The 23,669-nt window shown below is 41.7% G+C and overlaps 1 protein-coding gene across 3 annotated transcripts in view; it reads right to left on the bottom strand.

Annotated features, from left to right (window-relative positions):
- Positions 1-23,669, bottom strand: part of dnaaf11 (dynein axonemal assembly factor 11) — a 101,478-nt gene that overhangs the window by 68,363 nt on the left and 9,446 nt on the right. For all 3 annotated transcript variants that reach the window (XM_014139094.2, XM_014139098.2, XM_014139095.2), the window contains exon 7: positions 3,953-4,030. In XM_014139094.2, the coding sequence (XP_013994569.2) occupies positions 3,953-4,030 (78 nt within the window). The remainder of the gene's footprint in view (positions 1-3,952; positions 4,031-23,669) is intronic.

Raw genomic sequence — 23,669 nt, 5'->3', positions numbered from 1 at the left:
CCAAGCAAGCGGCACCCTGAAGACCAAGGAGCTCTCTAAACAGATCAGGGACAAAGTTGCGGAGAAGTACAGATCAGGGTTGGGTTATAAAAAAATATCCGAAACTTTGAACATCCCACAGAGCACCATCAAATTCATTATTAAAAGATGGAAAGAATTTAGCACCATAACAAACCTGCCAAGAGAGGGCCACCCACCAAAACTTACGGATCAGGCAAGGACATTAATCAGAGAGGCAACAAAGAGACCAACGATAACCCTGAAGGAGCTGCAAAGCTCCACAGTGGAGACTGGAGTATCTGTCCATTGAACCACTTTAAGCCGTACACTGCACAGAGCTGGGCTTTACAGAAGAGTGGCCAGAAAAAAAAGCCATTGCTTAAAAAGTGTTCGCCAAAAGGCATGTGGGAGACTCCCCAAACATATGGAAGAAACCCAGCACCTCTCATCACCCCGAGAACACCATCCCCATGTTGGTGGCAGCATCATGCTGTGGAGATGTTTTTCATTGGCAGGGACTGGGAAACTGGTCAGAATTGAAGGAATGATGGAAGGCGCTCAATACAGGGAAATTCTTGAGGGAAACTTGTTTCAGTCTTCCAGAGATTTGAGACTGGGACGGAGGTTCACCTTCCAGCAAGACAACGATCCTAAGCATACTGCTAAAGCAACACTTGAGATGTTTATGGGGAAACATTTAAATGTCTTGGAATGGCCTAGTCAAAGCCCAGACCTCAATCCAATTGAGAATCTGTGGTAGGACTTAAAGATTGCTGTACACCAGTGGAACCCATCCAACTTGAGGGAGCTGGAGCAGTTTTGCCTTGAAGAATGGGGGAAAACTACCAGCGGCTAGATGTGCCAAGCTTATAGTTTGTTTTTTTTGTCTTATTTCTTCCTTGTCTCACAATAAAAAATATATTTAATCTTCAAAGTGGTAGGCATGTTGTGTAAATCAAATTATACAAACCCCCCCCAAAAAATTCATTTTAATTCCCGGTTTAAGGCAACAAAATAGGAAAAATGCCAAGGGGGTGAATACTTTCGCAAGTCACTGTACAATGTATGTATACATATACAGTGCATGGGCTTGGACCTTCTTTTTTGATATTTTTAGTGGTATTGCTAACAAATACGCGCCCATAAAGAAAATGAGAATTTTGTGGGAAAAGGACTTGAAATATATTACTCCCATGGGCAAAGAAATTCAATAAGGGGGGATATTAATAACATTAATTTTTATCCAAATGTGCAAATTGTCCAAACAGATCATCAAGGTAGATGGATTATTTTAAATATGTTATTGTTATGATCCAAGCTTCTTTGAAAATATATATAAGATTTCATCAACTCTACAAGCAACACTAAACTCTATTATTATAGTGGGAGGAATTTAATATGGTTTACACACCTCTATGGGCCGTAAGTGAATCACACTACAAACTATCACCCTCAGGCACATAAGAAAATCATGAATGTCATGGAATATTGGAATTAGTGGATATATGCAGGCTTAAATTCCCTGACCTAGTGAGATATACATGGCGGATGCTTAATCAAGTTAGTCGTCTTGATTACTTTCTTATGTCATTCTCTCTGGCGCCAAAAGTTTAAAAAGTGTTGATAGGGGACAGAATGCTGTCGGATCATCACATACGCATATACTGTACATTACTCTTACATAATTTCCACGTGGGCGAGGATATTGGAAATTGAATCAAAGCCTACTGGATGATAATTTGTTTTTAATATGGCATATATATATATATATATATATATATATATATATATATATATATATATATATATATATATATATATATATATATATATATATATATATATATACATATATATATATATATATATACATATATATATATATATATATATATATACATATATATATATATACATATATATATATACATATATATATATATATATATATATATATACATATACATATATATATATATATATATATATATATATATATATATCATATATATATATATACAATTTCGAGTCTTATAGCAAAGGGTCTGAATACTTATGTAAATAAGGCATCTGTTTTTTATTTTTGATAAATTAGCAAAAATGTCTAAATCTGTTTTCGCTTTGTCATTATGGAGTATTGTGCGTAGATTGATGAAGATATATTTTAATCAATTTTAGAATAAGACTAACGTAACAAAATGTGGAAAGAGGGAAGTGGTCTGAATACTTTCCGAATACACTGTACATGCAATGACTTGTTCAACTACAGATCTGTCTATTTATTGAGGATACCAGACAGCCCCTTTCATTATTTTGTCTACAACACATTTTGATTGTAACATAGGGACCTTGTAGCAGTCTGTAAGGGCAGGAAATCAGCAAAAGGCAAGGCAGGTTGACATGCTCAGAGTGTACATTTATTTACAGATCTTGGTGATCCAATGGTGAAAGCACCATATCATCCAAATATATACAGGCAATAGCCCAAAAGAAATAGCCTCTGCATCAGCCTTTAACTTGTCCTATTTGAAAGGAGACAGGTAGCGGGCCAGACTGCACAGTCTTCCCTTGAGAAACCAAATCGGTCTAACAGGACCTCAAACAAGTACATATAAGCACTTGCGCCCACTCAGAGGGTAAGAAATGGTTGGCTAAATGAAAATGTATCGTATCAAACATGAAACCGAAATGTTTAAGTGTTGCAATAAACGTTACGGGGATGGAATGTTGAAATGTTAGCAATTATTGTAGGAGTAGAAGGAATATAGATTTACCACATATGCATTTAAACGTGTGAAAGAAAGCAAGAGCAAGCATTTCAACAAGAGAACAAAGTGCTCTCCACTGGTGGGAGTTTGGAGAGCGCACAGTAATAATACATTTTAACAACAAATTCCAAATGCTAACTTCATATACTTTGTAAATTATCAATTTCAAGCAATTTTGACATACCAAAAGACCAGTAGGCTAGTAATTGTTGCTTGATGCCCCATTGCTGGAGAGCTTGCAAAGTAAACAGTTAATATTCTTGATCCGCAAACAATTTTTGGAGTTACATATTTATTTATTACGGGAATCCTCTCTCCCTACAATTTTACATTTGTCGTACACAGCAAATCAGCAATCTGTTTGCTAGCTCACCCGACCTGTGTTGTTTGACAGTTTGCTGGTCCAATCAAAGGGCTGAGTGTGTGTTTCACTAGCCAATCTGTTGCAATTTTTTTTTGCAAGGGCGATGTTGCGGCTACTGTCTCTGGCTGCGTGGAGAATAATCCACGGACTCTATGCTACAAAATTTGAGACAACACATGGCCAGATAATTTCAAGTCATCAGTTTCAAGTCAAAGTCGAGTCCCGAGGCTCCAAGTCCAAGTTAAGTCTCAAGTGATTTTATTTTCTATCAAGCCAAGTCTCAAGTCATCAAATGTGTGACTTGAGTCAGACTCAAGTCCAACTCATGTGACTCGAGTCCACAACTCTGCTAACTTGATTATAAAGGCAACAATGTCAACACTGACCTGAACAGGAGAACCATTTATTTATGACTGTCACTTGTCAGTGCGTGTTGGCTATGTCTGCTGTGTTTGACTTTGGTTGCAGTAGTAGCAGCTAGAGAGGCTTCCTCTCACTCCACTGGCTCCCAGAGCGAGGCACAATAAAGGTCATTTAAGTGGGTGGGATTTAGTGCAAAGACACACCTTTCCCCAAGGCCAGCCCAGCGGCTATGGCTGAGCCAAACCCCCATGTTTTCGTTCAAACTATATTTTTTCTCTCTTTCAACACAAGCAGTGAGGCGCCTTCTGTTGGGAAAAGCAACTGCGGATCCAGGAATTAACGCCAGCCGAAAATAGAGCCCTTTGTGTGTTAATGCATCTGTGCGTGCGTGTGAGAGAGAAAACCACAGTGTGGGTGTGTGTGTACTGTATCCCCCTGCCATTCCCCACATACGTACTTGGGTTCATTGACATTCATCACCCGTCCATTGGGTGTGATCAGAGTCCTCGGGGCCTTGGGCGTCTTCACAGTCTTCCTGCAGGGAGAAGCAAAGCATGAACCAGGGTGGGAGGGAGCTCTCTGGGCTGACTGAATGCAAATTACACCTTCAGAGTTATGGAGCCATCGAGATGAAGGTGAGACCCAATATCCCAGAACTAGGAATGGGACATTTATGACAGATGTTTCAAAAAGCATTACAGGCGAACACACTCTATGCAGACACGCACAGTAGAGATGGAAGGCAAGCAAACTCTGCAGTGGGCAACATTTGGCATGGTTGTGTAAACTGGCTTTCTGCTGGTAGAGATGTCAAATCCCAACCAGGTAAAGACGTCTTATTTTCATGGCCGAGACGTCATTGAAACATCATGCAAATTTGTCATATTTTGCTGTGGTGTGTCTGAGTAAAAAAACAAGAAACATTCAACTTTTACCATGACTTAGGTCATTTCAGAGGTTATCCAGTTCTGCCTGCTGGACCCAGCTGTAACTGATAATAGCACTGATGAAATTACATGCTACCCTATACTGTGGCAGATCTGTTTGTATAACCAATCATTGCATGAACAGAATATACACCGTGTCAAAACCCTAGGTAGAAAAGAAACCCCCCTGGCTCTATTAGACAAACATCAGTGCACACACACACACACACACACACACACACACACACACACACACACACACACACACACACACACACACACACACACACACACACACACACACACACACACACACCCACACACCACTAGGCTAGCCCAGCAGCGGATTATTCATGAGAGTTGCTGGTCAAGGACAGCTAGCACTGGTCCTTTAGCACCATGCGGGGAGTTGACCGTTATATACTACAGTATATCACCGTGCAGAAGAACTGCAGGATACACACAGCTGACAGCTTCATCAGCCAGGGACGTCCCATCAATCACCTGCCCTCTCGATTCTCAAACTGACAACTCAGGTCTTCATCGGAACACCGGGTTTGTGGATGACCCAGGGTCACAAGTTTTTTTTTTTTAGGGAGAAATGTTGGGGCGTGGAGAGAGAGAGAGAGCAGAAAGGGGAAAGAAGGAGAGTGTACAGTTGGAAAGATTCAAAGACTTAACTATGAAAGATACACAAAGAGCACTTTGTCAAGACAGCAGTGGAGGGGCTCTAACTCAAAATACCCTTTATCGTTACATTCCACCACCATATTTCTCTTTCTTTCTCCCTTTTCTGTCTTCCTGTTTTTCACATCATGCGGACTTCTCAAAGTTAAAGGATGAGGTCCTGTTCTCCTCACTATAAAACTTTGGGCCAGAGAATCAGTCAAACAGCTGAGTCAGCAGCACAGCAGTGTTGACAGCTCCACTGGAAGGTTATGTGAGCACAATGTGTTCAGACAGCTACTTAGCAAGCGCCTTTGCATTCAGCCATGCACACACCAAACACTATACTGACTAAGCATGCAATTGTTTCTTCGCTAAGTGGGAAAAAATCTAAATCTACATAATTTACATTTGACTCCTTGTCTGGGGTGTTTCCTGAGCAAATGCAGGAAGAAATTAGGTGTTCTGAATTCCAAATCAACCCTTGACCCCTTCTCCCTAGCCAGTAGCTGCTCCTGTAGATCTGAGACGATTGGATAGCATACATATCATGTGGCGTTCAACAAGGTTTAATTTTGGGTCCGGTACTGTTCAGTTTATGTTATCCCTTGGCAGAGTTATCAGAAAGCACAGCATTGATATTCACTGCTATGCAGACGATACACAACTTCACATTTCTGTGTCACCAGAGGATTTTAGATCTACGGATAAATTATTAGATTGTATTAGTGATTTCAATAATTGGATGGCTCACAACTTCCTCCAGCTAAATCAAGACAAGACCGAGGAACTTATTGTCGGTGCCAAAGCACAGAGAGAGAATCTAGCTGCACATTTTCATTCACGGGCAATAAAGAAAAAAAACCTTGGTGTCATCTTAGATTATGAAGTAAATTTCAAATCACACATTAGGAATGTGACCAAAATAGCTTTTTACCACCAGTGGATCATTGCCAAGGTGTGGCCGTTTCTCTCTCAGGCTGATACAGAGAGACTGATCCATGCTTTTACTACAAGCAGGCATGACTACTGTAATGCTCTCCTGTCTGGTCTACCAATGAAAGTCATTGGTTAACTGCAAAACATACAGAATGCTGCAGCACAGATACTGACCAAGACCAGACGGAGAGCTCACATTACATCAGTTTTAAAAGGTCTCTGCACTGGCTGCCTGTGAGTTCTAGAATTCATTTTATGATTATTCTATTGGTTTTTAAATCAATCCACGATTGATGTCGGACATGCTTTTAAGTGATGTACCCAGTAGGTCCCTCAGGTTCTCTGGCACTTGCCTTTTAACTATCCCAAAGCCTAGAACCAAGAGGCAGCCTTTAGTTATTATGCCCCCAGCCTTTGGGATAGCCTGCCAGAGAACCTGAGGGGGGCTGAAACTGTAGACATATTTAAAAGAGATCATAAAACATTTTTTTTTGCTTTGCTTTTCCTTAGGGTGTTTTGAGTTGTTCAGTTTGTGTCATTTTCTTATGGTTTGTTGCGTAGTAAATATTTCTGCTTTTATTTTCATCGTTTTTTTATGACTTTTTTTTCTCCTGAAAATAATATTGTGTTGCATTCAATGTCTGAAATGTGCTGTATAAATAAAGCTTGATTATTGGTCATTGGTGTGCCCGAGCATTAGCAACGAGGTCTTAATCCTGACTTGAAAACTTATGGCCAGTTTTGCCAGCTGGGAAGTCAGGTCCTTTTGCATGGAAACCCATTCCCTATATAGTGCACTACTTTTGACCAGAGCCGTATGGACCATATCCTGGTCTAAAGTAGTGGACTGGGGTACAAATGGGGTGCAATTTGGGATACACACCCATAATCCCCCTTAAGAGGCAGGAAATTAATCTTTCCTGACAATACACTGAAAGGATGACTACGTGGATCAAGTCAGTGCACCGTGACAACTGTGTATAAGGAAACTGTAATGTTCTATTATCCTGATTGTATGCCTGGACAACATTTAGTCTGAGTTCCCCTGATAGGCCTACATATTTGGAAGTTGATCAGTGTGTAGTCATGTTTTCATGGTAAGCGTCAGCATACTATGACGCATTGGAAAATGTACAAAGCCAGGGAACACCAGATAAGAGGTTGGGACAGTAATTGTAGCACAAGATCTTTACCCCCCCACCACTTGATAGGGACTTCCTCTTTTCAAGGCACAGTTGTTACCATTACCTCAGATACCCAAAGCTTAATACACAAACACAAAGTATAGGTACTTTCTCTCCCTTTTTCCTGTTCAAGGTAAATCAAGTAACTTGACTCTCTTGCATGAGAGAAATCAATTAAGAAACAACATTGAATGAAATAAACATCCTGCACTCATTCAATAAACTAAGCATGCTGACATAGTCCCAGGGCTCTAAATAAAAACGAATTCATTGGTAGCACTGGTGCTCCCAATTTACCGTAAAAGAAAAAGTTAGGAGCACAATATAAAATGTAGAAGTACCAGAATAGATCATTGTTTTAATTGATTAAGAGACAGCCTATATGAATTCTAGCTACTTTTGAAGCACAGGTTGTGCGCTAAAAACTAAACTAAAAAAGGTAATTGAAATTAAAGTCATTTGTGGAATATTAGGTTTCTACAGTGTGTAAAAGTACCACCTATTGATACATTACATTTAACATTTTACACTGTCTCTTTAAGTTTGAAGTTTCACAGCGATTACATGCAATATATAATTGACCTTCTGAAGAAGCTATCCCTTTTCTTTTCGTGCCCCCAAATGTTTGGATATACTGGTAAAGTAACCAAAACTAGCTAATGAGGTAACATGACTGAACAAGGTGCAAACAAAACGTTAGAGAGTGATTTTGGAACGGCCCGTGACACCAATACACAATATAAAAAATATAAATAAATAATGTATATGTGCAGTGAAAAAGTATTTGCCCGCTTTCTGATTTTCACATATTTTTGATAGTGAATGTTATCAGATCTTGTAAGAACCTCATACCAACGGTCAAGCATGGTGGTGGTAGTGTGATGGTTTGGGGATGCTTTGCTGCCTCAGGACCTGGACGACTTGCCTTAATAGAAGGAACCATGAATTCTGCTCTGTATCAGAGAATTCTACAGGAGAATGCCAGGCCATGTCTGTAAGCAGAAGCGCAGCAAGACAAATTATCCAAAACACACGATCAAGTGTATATGAAAATAGCTAAAAAGCAACAAATTTGAAGTTTTGGAATGGCCTAGTCAAAGTCCAGACCTAATCCCAATTAAGATTTTGTGGCAGGACTTGCGCAGTTCATGCTTGAAAACCCACAAATGTCGCTGAGTTACAGCAATTCTGCATGGAAGACTGGGCCAAAATTCCTCCACAGCGACACTGATCAACAACTACAGGATTGAAAAAAAAATTGTATTTAACCAGGCAAGTCAATTAAGAACAAATTCTTATTTACAGTGACAGCCTACCTTGTTCAGGGGCTCAACGACAGATTTCTACCTTGCCAGCTCGGGGATTCGATCCAGCAACCTTTCGGTTACTGGCCCAATGCTCTAACCACTAGGCTACCTCCTGTGTTTGGTTGGAGTCACTGCAGCTAAAAGGTGGCACAACCAGTTATTGAGTGTAAGGGGACAATTACTTTTTCTAACAATTACTAACAAGCTAAATCATAATATGAGATATAAACAGTCCTGGCTATTGATTAGAACGTCATGCAATGAAACAGGTCCCTAGCAGACCAACACAATATGACACGTGTTGAGAGCGAGAGAGGCACAATTGGATACATTTGTAAACTATACTTAGTTTAGCCCTAACACCTTGCCCCGAACTGCCGCTCTTATGGGTCAGAATTATAATGATGTAATTACTTGTTGAAGGTCTCCGTTGAGTATCTCTTCGTGGACCGCGTTCCGCTTACTGGGCAGTTCGACGAGGCCTGTTCCTTCGATGGAGGTCTCCTTCATTATCGGGTGCAAGTGTCTGATTTTCCACACAATGTCAGTGTCCTTTCTCTTATTGGTCCGTTCCCTTGCACTCGTTCTGTGAGAGTGGACTTCTGAGGAGGCTAATCAACCGTGTTGACGCTACCAGTATGGGTAGGAGGGCAGGTAGACAGCCGATGATTTGAAGAGAATAGCTGGTTGGTCCTTCTTGAATTCACCTTCGTAGATCTAGTGCTCAATCGTAGCCTTGATTGTTAAGAGTATCTTTGTCCTCTTACTCGTGTTGCGTTTGTGACTATCTTAGATCATGCTGCAGCTGTGGTCCGTTTTAGTCTGATATGTAAATTCTTAACTGACATGTTTTATACCCCCGGGTCACAAAGGGGCGTTTCCGTCTTTATGGTAAGTTCTCTGGGCGTATCTAGATATGAGGCAAGTTATCACCATGTACTATGATCTCGGTAGACAACTAAAATCATAGATCATTGTTACAAAAACATTATTTTTGATCTGGATATTTTCTACACAACGCACAGCATGTAAACATGTACATATTATGAAAACTCTTCAAGTTACAATGTTTTCGTTATAACATCGTCATTTAACTTTTAATAACATAAACGTCACTCATTTTCATATTCCATCTATCATTGTAACCACCATTTTAGCTGATGAAATATAATGTCCCAAAGTCCATTTATTGCATGTTACCGTTCTGAGGTAGATTCTCAATAGGCCCACCATACATTCCAATCCTCCACACTGAGAGGACAAAGGATTCGTCTGCTGCCTTAAGATTTACAATGTCCGTGAGGTGTCATAAACCCCCCCCACCCCACCCCAATCAATCCCTCTCCCCCTCTGCGGGAGTGAGAGATGTCTCTGTAGGCCTGTGATCCATGGTAAGCTGACCAATACCCCAGTCATGACAGGGGTGTTGCATAACTTTATGAAATAAATGAATTCAGTATGTAATTGTTGTGTTATTTGTTCACTCAGGTTCCCTTTATCTAATATTAGGTATAGGTTGAAGATCTGATAACATTCAGTATAAACATTTTGAAAGGGGCAAATACTTTTTCATGTATATACTGTAAATATATTATTTTGTGTTATTTTTAATACATTTTTTGGAGCGCACAGCATAATGTTTAGGAGCATATGTGACCAAAATGGTCACACTGTAGAGCCCTGCTTAGGTCTATATCTTGATCTTTTAAAATCTACAAATTAACATATGATGCAAGAAAATGGGATGATTCCAAACATCATCAAATATCAAGTCTCATCAGCAAAAGCGTATCATACCTGCAACTCAACAAGTCCTGAGAAAGTAAACATGTATGCTATCTATGATCTTCCCTCAGCCCTTTCAGATAATGATTTTTGAGTCCAATCTTTTAAATACCTTTACTGTAATTAAATGAGTACATGTGAAACTTCAATTAATAGCCTGGGCATTTATTTACTCTAAATCAATGAACACAACTGCTGCTTATTAGAGACAGGCCTCTATTTCCTTAACGCGCACAGCTTTTGCTCAATAAAATGTTGAAAAGACTACCACACTGTATATACCAGTATAAACATTATAATATCAAATATCCATCACAGATCAGACTAGGCTGCCAATCATACACCCCGCTTCAGCACCTTGGAGAGCGGTACAAGTAGCTTGAATTTGATAGTGTTTTCCTTTTGGTGGCCTCATGGCTGGCAACGATGACAGATAAAAGAAAATACATTAAAGCACATGTCCATGGTAACCTCGTAAACAATGCATTTACACTCACCGTTTATTTGAAACATGGGTTTATTTGCTGAAATGTGTGCCAATGCCCGGCTATCAAAAAAGGGACAGGCGCCTATTTGAGACTGTGTTTAATTTAAGGTACCGTAATTTCCGGACTTTAAGCCGCAACTTTTTTCCCACGCTTTGAACCTCGCGGCTTAAACAATGACGCGGCTAATATATGGATTTTTCCCGCTTTCAATTTTTTTTTTTTAAAACACATTCTGTGACGTGCTCAGTTTTTTGGCGGCATGAAGCTTTCATTAGACCAATGAAATTGCCGAACGGGTTAAGGTCAAACAACTTTTTTGTTTACTGTTTAGATTAAATCGAGCGCTCTCAAACTTCCCATCATTCTGATTACGGTAGTTATTTTGTCACCCTGATTCCTGGGGGCACAACAAAGTATTTGCAGCCACTCGACATCAGTGTAAATCGTGCATTTAAGGTGGCGCTCCGTGTTCAGTGGGAAGCTTGGATGACAAGTGGGGAGAAATCCTTCACTAAAACGGGCCGCATGCGAAGAGCAACTTATGGTCAAGTCTGCCAGTGGGTCCTGACAGCGTGGAGCATTGTCAAAAAAATCCACTATCATCAACGGGTTTCGAAAGGCTGGACTGCTGCGTGTTGAAGAGGGCTCAGCGGGGGATTTGCCTCCGGATGAAAGTGATGAGAGCGACAATGAAAATGATCCAATATCGGATGAAGCAATTCTGAGGCTATTCAACTCCGACACCGAAGGAGATGACTTCAGTGGTTACAGTGCACAGGAGGAGGAAGATAGTGACCAATGACTTTCTTGGTAGGCTACTGTTTACTGCTAATTTTTTATTTTTTGTTACAAGCCGTGTTTCATTAAAGCCCATTTATTTTTGTTACAAGCCGTGTTTCGTTAAAGCCTATTTATTTTTGTTACAAACCGTGTTTCGTTAAAGCCTGTTTAAAGTTCATTTGTTTCAATGTACCGGTAGGCACCTGCGGCTTATAGGCATGTGCGGCTTATTTATGTTCAAAATAATGTTTGTTTTTTTATTCAGTGGGTGCGGCTTATATTCAGGTGCGCTTAATAGTCCGGAAATTATGGTAACTCAACAAATATCTTGACTCTGCCCTATTAAATAAAGCTCTAGGCTGACTGTAGGCCTGACTCTCTGTTGTGTGTTTTGGGCCAGTGGTTGTGGCAGCAGCCTGTGGCAAAGTTAGAGGCTGCATCCCAAATGGCACCCTATTCCCTATATGGTGAACTACTTTTGAACAGAGCCCTATAGGCCCTGGTTAAAAGTAGTGCACTATAAAGGAAATAAGGTGCCATTTGGGACATAGACAAAGCGTTTAAAATATGCTGTAATAACATTAGAGAGAGAGAGCATGAGAGACACCGAGAGACAGAGAGAGAGCAGCAGGGAGAAATACAGACCTACAACACACACACCCAATTAAAACCACAGCAAATGGGTCACCTGTAGGGTGAGTGGGCCACCATTAATTAACAACATGGCGGGCAAATTAATTAAGCTTGATTTTACCTGTACACGAGAAACAGGAAGGGATGAGGGCTTATTAGGATGCTACCTCTGTGTGAAGAGTCTGAATAACACACGCAGTAGTCAGGGTCATCAACTAGCTTCCGCCGCTGGCTGAAAAACACAGACTACACAACCAAAAGTATGTGGACACCTGCTCATCGAACATCTCATTCCAAAATCATAGGCATTAATATGGAGTTGGTCCCCCCTTTGCAGCTATAACAGCCTCCACTCTTCTGGAAAGGCTATCCACTAGATGTTGGAACAAAGCTGTGGGGAAAAAGCATTAGTGAGGTCGGGCACGGATGTTGGGCGATTAGGCCTTGCTCGCAGTCGGCGTTACAATTCATTCCAAAGGGCTCTGTGCAGGAAGATCAAGTTCTTCCACACCGATCTCAACAATCCATTTCTTGATGGACCTCACTTTGTGCATGGGGGCATTGTCAGGGTGAAACAGACCATTATTCCTCCTCCACCAAAACTTTACAGTTGGCACTATGCATTCACACAGGTAGCGTTCACCTGGCATCCGCCTAACCCAGATTTGTCCGTCGGACTGCCAGACGGTGAAGCATGATTCGTCACTGCAGAGAACGAGTTTCCACTGTTCCAGAGTCCAATGGCGGTGAGCTTTACACCAATCCAGCCGACGCTTGGCATTGTGATCTTAGCCTTGTGTGAGGCTGCTCGGCCATGGAAACCCATTTCATGAAGTTCTCAACGAACAGTTCTTGTAGTGACGTTGCTTCCAGAAGCAGTTCGGAACTCGGTAGTGAGTGTTGCAACCGAGGACAGAAGATTTTTACTAGCTATGCGCTTCAGCACTCGACGGTCCCGTTCTGTGAGCTTGTGTGGTCTACCACTTTATGGCTGACGTTTCCACTTCACAATAATAGCACTTACAGTTGACTGGGTCAGCTCTAACAGGGCAGAAATTTGACTAACTGAATTGTTGGAAAGGTGGCACGTTGAAAGCTAAGCTCTTCAGTAAGGCAATTCTACTGCCAATGTTTCTATGGAGATTGCACAAAAATAATCAATGGAAATCCAATTTATCAACCCATGGAGGTCTGGATTTGGAGTCACACTCAAAATTAAAGTGGAAAACCACACTACAGGCTGATCCAACTTTGATGTAATGTCCATAAAACAAGTCAAAATGAGGCTCAGTAGTGTGTGTGGCCTCCACGTGCCTGTATGACCTCCCTACAACGCCTGGGCATGCTCCTGATGAGGTCCGGATGGTCTCCTGAGGGATCTCCTCCCAGACCTGGACTAAAGCATCCGCCAACTCCTGGACAGTCTGTGGTGCAAAGTGGCGTTGGTGGATGGAGCGAGACATGATGTCCCAGATGTGCCCAATTGGATTCAGGTCTGGGGAACGGGCGTGCCAGTCCATAGCATCAATGCCTTCCTCTTGCAGGAACTGCTGACACACTCCAGCCACATGAGGTCTAGCATTGTCTTGCATTAGGAGGAACCCAGGGCCAACCGCACCAGCATATGGTCTCACAAGGGGTCTGAGGATCTCATCTCGGTACCTAATGGCAGTCAGGCTACCTCTGGCGAGCACATGGAGGGCTGTGCGGCCCCCCAAAGAAATGCCACCCCACACCATGACTGACCCACCGCCAAACCGGTCATGCTGGAGGATGTTGCAGGCAGCAGAACGTTCTCCACGGCGTCTCCAGACTCTGTCACGTCTGTCACGTGCTCAGTGTGAACCTGCTTTCATCTGTGAAGAGCACAGGGCGCCAGTGGCGAATTTGCCAATCTTGGTGTTCTCTGGCAAATGCCAAACGTCCTGCACGGTGTTGGGCTGTAAGCACAACCCCCACCTGTGGACGTCGGGCCCTCATACCACCCTCATGGAGTCTGTTTCTGACCGTTTGAGCAGACACATGCACATTTGTGGCCTACTGGAGGTCATTTTGCAGGGCTCTGGCAGTGCTCCTCCTGCTCCTCCTTGCATAAAGGCGGAGGTAGCGGTCATGCTGCTGGGTTGTTGCCCTCCTACGGCCTCCTCCACGTCTCCTGATGTACTGGCCTGTCTCCTGGTAGCGCCTCCATGCTCTGGACACTACGCTGACAGACACAGCAAACCTTCTTGCCACAGCTCGCATTTCTCGATTTCTTTTGATTTTCTCATGATGTCAAGCAAAGAGGCACCGAGTTTGAAGGTAGACCTTAATACATCCACAGGTACACCTCCAATTAACTCAAATTATTTCAATTAGCCTATCAGAAGCTTCTAAAGCCATGACATCATTTTCTGGAATTTTCCAAGCTGTTTAAAGGCACAGTCAACTTAGTGTATATAAACTTCTGACCCACTGGAATTGTGATACAGTGAATTATAAGTGAAATAATCTGTCTGTAAACAATTGTTGGAAAAATGACTTGTGTCATGCACAAAATAATGTCCTAACCAACTTGCTAAAACTATAGTTTGTTAACAAGTTTGTGGAGTGGTTGAAAAGCGAGTTTTAATGACTCCAACCTAAGTGTATGTAAACTTCCGACTTCAACTGTACATTGATCATCTCAGCAAGGTTTTACCTGTGGTCGTGGAACTGGGTGGAAGCGCGACTGAAATGTTGTTTATATAAAACATCCGCATTTGAAATGTCTTTTTTCTCATTATTTTATTAACGTAAGCATAAAGATGTTGATGTAGAAATACTGTACTGCTGTTACACTTGAGTACTTGATGAAGAAATGTAACACTTTAGAGTACTAAAGCATCGAATACATTCAAGTTTAGGGATTTTCACAACAGTAGCCGGGCTATAAAAAGTCTATTGTCCTGCTAATAGGAAACATTTGCATGATGTGCTACACCTGCTGCAGTTGTGAAGACACAGCATCTTGTTTACATCTAGTTTACATTCTTTATTATAACCAATGTCACACATTTGTATATACCTTTCCAATTACTTTTAGAGTTTGGGATTTACAAATGTGCGCTTTTCATTATTACTTACTTTGTTTTAGTTCGAACGTGCAGACATTTTTTTCTTTAAATTATTGTTTTATGTAGGATGGTACATTTTTAACCAGTTGCAATTGTAAGTAGGCCTAATAAAAAAAATCCTACTTCTATTAGGTTGTTAAGCCTTATAGCTTACCTCAGCCAGTTAAGTTATTTTATATAGGACTAGACTCCGAAATAATAGACCGCAATTAAGCCCTCTTGTTGTTTGTAAAGTCAAACTAAAATGAAGATTATTGTTGAAATGAATTGCTCGACTGGTGTAGGTTTTCTCCATCTGTTGGTGTGCAACACTTGCATAACAAGTTTGCTATATTTTCAGCACCAGCCACTGTTCACCTCCTATTGATTGCGCTGCGGTTGCCGCCAGTTGGTTTTTAAATTGACCCTTTATTTAACTAGGCAAGTCAGGTAAGAACAATTTCTTATTTACAATGACGGCCTACCCCGGCCAAACCTGGATGAAGCTGGGCCAATTGTGCGCTCTATGGCACTCCCAATCGGATGTGATACAGCCTGAATTCGAACCAGGGACTGTAGTAAAGCCTCTTGCACCGAGATGCAGTGCCTTAGACCACTGCGCCACTCGGGAATCAAGACACACATATATATAATTTTTTTCAGAACATTAACCGTGTGTCGGTAGATACGTGTGTAGGTAGATGTGAAAAGATGGATAGAAATTATTTGCTGCAAGTTTGGGGGGGGGGTGAAACACCTAGCTCGGCTATTAGACAATTCCTTAGTAAAGGTTGAATAGTCTATTGTTCAGCTGATAGCCCATCCTGCTATGCTGGTGAAAAACAAATAATAATACTTTCTCTTACCATGTTAAAGATTCCAATTGATAGTGTTTTTAACCACAATCGGCCCCAACCCCAATTAATACATTTGGGCACAGTCGATAGCGTACTGGACTTCGGCCTAGAACCTGCTCCCTGGATTGTTATTCCCATCTTGTTCCTCGCCCTCTTCCACGCGTCATTTCCGCCCGAGTGGCTCGCTTGTGGGCATGCTGGCAGGATGTAATGTTTTTTATTCTGTATATATGACAAAAAAATATGCACAATCGATTGTCTACAATAACTAACATATTCCTCTCAATTGTATTTTTTTTTGCTTGACTCGTTATGACGTTATAATTACTTACATTTGCTTCCACCGTAATGTTTTGTCAGCCATCTTTGCTGAAGAAAGTCGCCAGGGATGGGTGGCTCGCATCACATTCGTCATTGGAACCACTCGATATGATTGGTCATATAAAAACCTTGGGACCCAAATGCATAATGAGTGCTCTAACTCCCCCTGGTCTGGAGCAATGAAGCCATGATGCTGGGTACCTCTAAGTCCCGCAGTGTAAACTCGCAACTTTTAAAGGAGGAACCGCTGTACTGTACCTTCAATAATCCCCCCCAAATTAAGCAGAAAACAGAATCTTCAATAGATAGAGACAAATGTTGGCGTAGTAAATTGGCCTGAATCTTAACTTGAGATACAAGTGTGTACGTCCACACAACTCTCCCACTAACTTCAACAAAGACCTACAAGCAAATTGAAAGTTCTGTGCGCTTATCTCAAGTTAGGATTTGGCTTTGCTAAAACACATGGTGACAATATCAAAAGTAGTTATATCTGACTGCATCAATACGGTTAAAAACCTCTTAAAAACTTCTTATGGCTTGGAAACTTTTTTCTCTCCAATTTTCGCCCAAAAATGACATACCCACATCTAACTGCCTGTAGCTTAGGACCTGAAGCAAGGATATGTATATTCTTGATACCGTTTGAAAGGAAACACTTTGAAGTTTGTGGAAATGTGAAATTAATATAGGAGGACATAACACATTAGATCTGGTAAAAGATAATACAAACCAAAAACATGCAGGTTTTTTTTCCCCCTCATCATCTTTGAAAGGCCATTATATGAGCTAGCTAGCTAGGTTAATTGAGGCTGCAGTGCATACACTTTCTCATCCTAACAACAACTCCATTCATAATATTGAGTAACAGCCTACCTGTTGGCTCTTAATAAGGCCCTTGGCAGCACCCCATTTCGTACATAATGCACTACTTTGGACCAGAGTCTATACCAAAATAGTGCACTATGTATGAAATAGGGTGCCATTTGGGACCTTGTTTAGTCTACATTCATCAGATCACTTGAAACTGCTACCCCCCCCCAATTTGGCACTGGTTGAATAAACCTTGGTCCTACGTCATTTCGACCCCCAAAAAATCTATATGCTGATGTTGAATAAACATGGAAAACTGATTGGATTTGCAAAAAGTCATCACATAAGGACATTGTCTTTTTCCACCCAACTTTTTACCTAAATCCAATGACATGGTGACAAGAGTGTGGAAAGCTGTCATCAAGGCAAAGGGTGGCTACTTTAAAGAATCTCAAATAATATAGATTTTGATTTGTTTAACACTTTTTGGTTACTACATGACTCCATGTGTGTTATTTCCCAGTCTACAATGTAGAAAAACCATGGAATGAGTCGGTGTGTCCAAACTTTTGACTGGTACTGTATTTGACCCAGATCAATTTACTCCAAAGCCTCGGATTGATTTGCAAGAGACAACACTGGAATCGGGACAAGTATTGTATACAGACGGCTCTAGCTACCTGACTATAGAATGGAAGAGAGTAACGGGGTATGCTGTGTGTAAATGACAGGGGTATAGTAAAGGCTGGCCCACTGCCAGCCTCTGTTTCAGCCCGGGGGGCGGAGTTATACGCATTAGCCGAGGCCTGTAAGTTTTCAGAAGGGGAGAATGTTACAATATACCCTGATTCTCAATATGCATTTGGGGTAGTTCATGATTTCGGCACATTGTGGTCACAACGGGCACGTTAACGGCGACAGAAACACCAATAAAAAAGGGACATGAGGTAGAGGCATTATTAGAAGCGTGTCAGCTACCCAGTAAATTAGCAGTGGCGAAATGCGAAGCTCATACTTGTCGTACAGATAAAATAGACATAGGGAATCGCCGAGCAGACAAAACGGCTAAGAGAAGGTGTTAAGGAACCGCATGTAAATATTGTAAATCCCAAGGCTGGGATTCTATGTCTAAAAGATTTACAGCAGCAAACTAACAAGAAAGAAATGTGGGAGTGGTTAGATCATGAGTGCCAAGTAGACACTGACAGTTTGTGGTATAATACGACCACTGGAAGACCAGTAGCACCAAGCTGGATACATATTACTCTTTCTGAAATGTATCATGGACCAACACATCAATTGGCTGTGAACATGTACTCCCAGTTCAAGACGACGTGGTGGGGAAAGGGCGTATTAGAAACATTTCGGGACTGGGTTAAAAGATGTGTGATATGTGCCCAACATAATATTGCACCTACAATATGCCTACTCCTGCCCGACAGCAACCCCTGCTGGACCATTCACATCATTACAGATAGACTTTATAGGGCCACTCCCTCAAAGCAGGGGGAAGACCCATGCATTGGTGGTGGTGGACAGATTCTCCAGATGGACAGAAGTACTTGCAACTTCCTCAGTTTCAGCGAACTTTGCAGCACAAACTTTGTTAAGGAAAGTGATACAGAGATGGGGCTTATTCCGGACACTAGACGTGGATCAAGGGACACATTTCACCTCCAAAGTGCTACAGGCTGTATGTAACGCTTTGGAAATCGCACAAGCCTTTCATTGTCCATATAGGCCGGAAACAGTGGGGATAAAAGAAGCGTCAGAACCGTTCCATTAAGGATAAATTGGCCAAGACGTTGAGCATCAGGTTTCGAATTTACCCGTGGTACTGATGTCAATGAGGGTGTCAACTAACGCTACCACAGGACTCACACCACATGAAGTGGTAACTGGGAGACCGATGAGAGTACCAGGAGCTGTTATTCACACGTCACAAATTAGTGATCTGGAAATAATGAGAGTCTATGTTGTCCTATTGTCAGAAAATGACCCATGCATGGCAGTGTGTATATTCCCAGGTGAAAGCAGCACATGAGGAGCAGGTGCCAGGAGATAACCGAAAGCACGGGCTGAATCCTGGAGATCGAGTGTACATCAAGATCTACCAGGCGGGGGTGTTGGGACGGTGTTTGTCTGGACCACACACACACGGTACTCCTTACAGCACCTGCAGCGGTGAAGACCAGACTCTAGGTTCACACTTCTCACGTGAAACGAGATCCAGCTGCATAATGGGTGTGTCAGTTGCTTTAAATGGTTAATGCACCATGTAAAAAGGATAGATTGACAATTCGCATAGAATGGGTCGCCAAATGAGGACACGAGAATGCACTGAGGTAGAGTCAGTATAACACTACAGATACCAGACAGGTCACTAATCACAAAGGTATGGTGATCTGGGTGGAGCCACTTGATAACAAGACTAGTACATTGGACATAGGCTGTTCAGAACAAGGTGTAGTTGCATTACAGACAGGAGTGTGGAAGGAACGTAATGAGTTTAAAGAACAAAACTAGATTTTCTCTTTTGCCTCAGATGGACATGATGTGCCAGGGTTCTAGATCAGCTGAAGGTCAGTTGATAACTTTCAGACTAGTGCTACCAGAACAAAAACATCTGGAGGTTGAAAATGTTGACACTACCGTTGCTGACGATAGAGCAGTAAAGGATAGTGTGGGGGAAGTGCTATCGCGTAAAATTAGTTTCTATTCCCCAGTGATGCCCTTTAGTACAGAAACTAAGGGAGTGAAGAGGTCAGGGAAAGTTTTAGACACCAGTAGACCACAAACATGGGGAAAGATAGATGTTGTCCAGAGTATAATTACCCCAACAACATAAGGCGTGAATATGGGGAAGAAAAAAAAAAACTTCTTACGGTCAAGCGTCAGAATGAAGGCATACTTAGACTCATTTAGGGGCTGAACTAGTGACAAACAGAAATCCATCAGTGTAAATTGTATGATGAGGGGGTCAAGGGTCAGTCCTGCAGAGTGTTAGTTGCAGATTCTGGCAGGACCGATATCAGTGCATTCTATGGAGTCCCAAAAACCAAGGTGTTAACGTTACAGGGAATTGGGAAAGTGAAATTTAACATGACTGGGGCAGAGACTTGTGTGGCTAATAAATTAAGGAAGTGGGTAAAAGAGCCTCCAGGGAACGATATCACTCCTCTGTGTGTAGTGATAGCTCGTAGGAGAGGAAGGACAGCTAACTGTGCACAATAGAGACGACTATGAAGTCAAGTTGAATGTCACTCATACCCAGATCATGGTGGGAGTAGCAGAAATAGTGTTGTCATTTCAGACACTATTGCCAACTTTCAATGAGGAGTTTGTCGAAGAAGGTACAACACCTGAAAGAAAGGCCACAGAACCCTGTATACCTCACCGGAAGGGAAGTTTGCTGCAATAACAGCATCACATCACCTGCAGTTTGATTAAGAAACATTTGACTCAGAGTTAAGGTTGGATACTCTTCCAACGCCACTAATCTCTCCTCCATTCCTAACCTCCAGCAAACATTTGACATATGTCCCAGAAGAGATCGGGACCGAGTGACGGTAAACGGAAAGTGTCAGAAGGTGGCTGCTTATCAACTATGTGGGACCAAAAGTTCACACAGTAATGAGGGTGTTCAAAAAGGGGTGGGGTGTAGAACGGCCTTGGGATGAGAGAAGTGTACCTAACCATAGGAAAATATTATGCACAGGTAGCAGTAGCAGAATATAGGATGTCATTGGAGAGGTTGGTGACTCGAAAACTGGGTATGAGTTGGGAGACAGGTAGGGAGTATCTAAAAAGGTTCAGTCCTAGATCTATCAGTGAAACACAAAGACAATAGGAGTTCAGGAGCAGGAGACAGATTCAATGCAATAGCTATTCTCACAGCAGTCGCTGCAGGGACAGTAACTGAAGGAGCTGTAGTAGTGGTGAAGGATGCTATAATAACAGCATGGAACTGGACTACAGCGCAAATTAGGGGTATTTTGAAGTATGCATCATGGCCAGTGTCAGTGGTAGCAGGGGTTACCTTGGTAGCATTGCTGGGATATCACCTTCTGAGGACATTGAAGTTGAAACGTGTATACAGTGCTGTTTTACCTCAAAACTAGGTAAAGTTGATTTAGGCCACCGCACCTGTATATCGGGTGGTCATGGAGGAAGAAGGAGATGGGGAGCGAAGTGAAAATGATACGGCATTAGAGCACCTTTTGTAACCTGTGGCCGAACGGGAGAAGACAGGGTGAAAGCATGAGGAGGCTTTTTAGGACCTTAGTTTTTGTGGAGTCCAGCAGAAAAGTATCCTGGAGGCATAGAGTCAGGTGAAGAGAGAGTAGGAATTGTCATGTTATCAAACTTCATTTTTTCTTTGCATAGATAATTATGCATAATTTTTCGCATTATTAATAATTGGTATGTTTTGTGTTTCTTTTTGCTTTTCAAGTCTTGTGCTGTCACGCTCTTAGGAACCCAGAGGAAGCAAGGGAGAAAGTCAAAAGCTCCAGCTGAAATGTCATTATCAGTTGTACGACAACAGGGGGGAAATAAGAGTGTGCATAGTGTGATTATAGATCAGAGACCATAAGTCTCGGAAGTAAACATACAAATCAACTGAGAATGTTAATCATATTTTGTTTTCTGTTCATTTATAAGTAATTTCAAAGGTTATATAATGTTTAACAGTATGGAGGTACTATTCAAAAAGGGGGGACTGTTGGATTCTTGGTTGAAATACTTGCTATACTAGAAGTGAATGATTGGTGGTGTCAATGGAGGTTGCATAAGAGATGGGTCTGGAAAGTTACTAAGTGAGGGAAAAGGCAATCACTTGGTTGCGGTCACTGATAAGGTTGGATAGCTGTGGATTAGTGAGGAATGTGGGCCGAGGTCAGGTCAGATGAAGTGAGAAGGAATAGTTTTATTACACGCACACACACACACACACACAACTTCCTGACTAGCAACAAATATGTATTGGCTGTCTAGATGTGCAAGGAGGACACGCCGCCTAATAGGAGGGTATAAATACTTGTGCTGGTGGAAGCATGTCTGTCTTTTCAGCTGTTTGACCCACTGGGTGAATAAACTTGGTTTGAGCTTTGACTAGTTGTCTGTTAGGTTCTGACAAACAGAGTAAAAAAACTAACAAAAGGGGAAAACATACGTTTTAAAATGTTCGAGGGAACAGACGACTCTCGGTCGACCAATATCTTTTTTGGTCGGGGCCAGCCCTCCATGATATTGAGTCAAAAAATGAGATAGATACAGTGCATACGGAAAGTATTCAGACTAGTGTTGCACCGATATGAGATTTTTGGCCGATACCCGATATTTTCCTTGCCAAAAAAAGATATAAAATTTTTTAGCGCCCTTAACTATTTAACTGAACTAGAATGCTTAACACACACCCACACGCAGCAGTCTAAGGCTCAGTGCAAGAGGCATCACTACAGTCCCTGGTTCGAATCCAGGCTGTATCACATCCGGCCGTGATTGGGCGGCGCACAATTGGCCCAGCCTCATCCGGGTTTGGCCGGGGTAGGCCGTCATTGTAAATAAGAATTTGTTCTTAACTGACTTGCCTAGTTAAATAAAGGTTACACACACACACCGCACTCACCAAAAAGCTATTTTGTTGGCATTTACGTATGTCCCCATTACCAGTAAAACATAAACAAAACCTATTTCTTTCACTTACTTGCTGTGCGGTTTCATTTTTCATTTGATTCATTCTCAACCAGGATTTCTCATACTATGGAACGCCGTTGGTCTTTTGTCTTTGCGTGTCAAATAACATATTTTGACGTGTCCAATAAGCTTGTTGACCAATCAGGACCTGAATATGACTGCACGTCACATAATAACGCATTAATACATTTTTGTACGTAGTTATTGCACATTGATTACAGTATCACTCGTATTTCATATGTCACAACGATTAATTGATGCTATGATGCTGGTAAAGTCGTCTCGTGCACCTGGTCATTAAAAAAAAGAAAAAAGCTAGCCGTTTGGATGCAAACAATGTTCTTCCCCAAAAACATAGCAAAATGACAGCTAGCTATATAGCTAGGTGTCATCATCTAAAATAACCCTAAGTTATAAGACAGTTCTTATTTGATTAATGGTGGTCAGACCCATCTATGTGAAGCTAGCCACAATAAGGATTAGCCAAGATAGTGGACTTTGAGGTTAGCCTTCAAAATAAAAGTATGGCATAATTCTACTATTTGAATTAATTTGCATCACTGTCAATGACAGACTTTTATTTTGAAGGCAAACCGCAAAATCCACTATTGTGGCTAATCCTGATTGTGGCTAGCTTCACAACACATAACCCGGTCTGGTCGAGACTCACTAGCCAGATGACGCTAGCTGGCTGCTTATAACGT

This window comes from Salmo salar, chromosome ssa14 (assembly GCF_905237065.1).
Source record: "Salmo salar chromosome ssa14, Ssal_v3.1, whole genome shotgun sequence".
In the NCBI taxonomy this organism is placed as follows: domain Eukaryota; kingdom Metazoa; phylum Chordata; class Actinopteri; order Salmoniformes; family Salmonidae; genus Salmo; species Salmo salar.
This window is presented reverse-complemented; position numbering and strand designations above follow the sequence as displayed.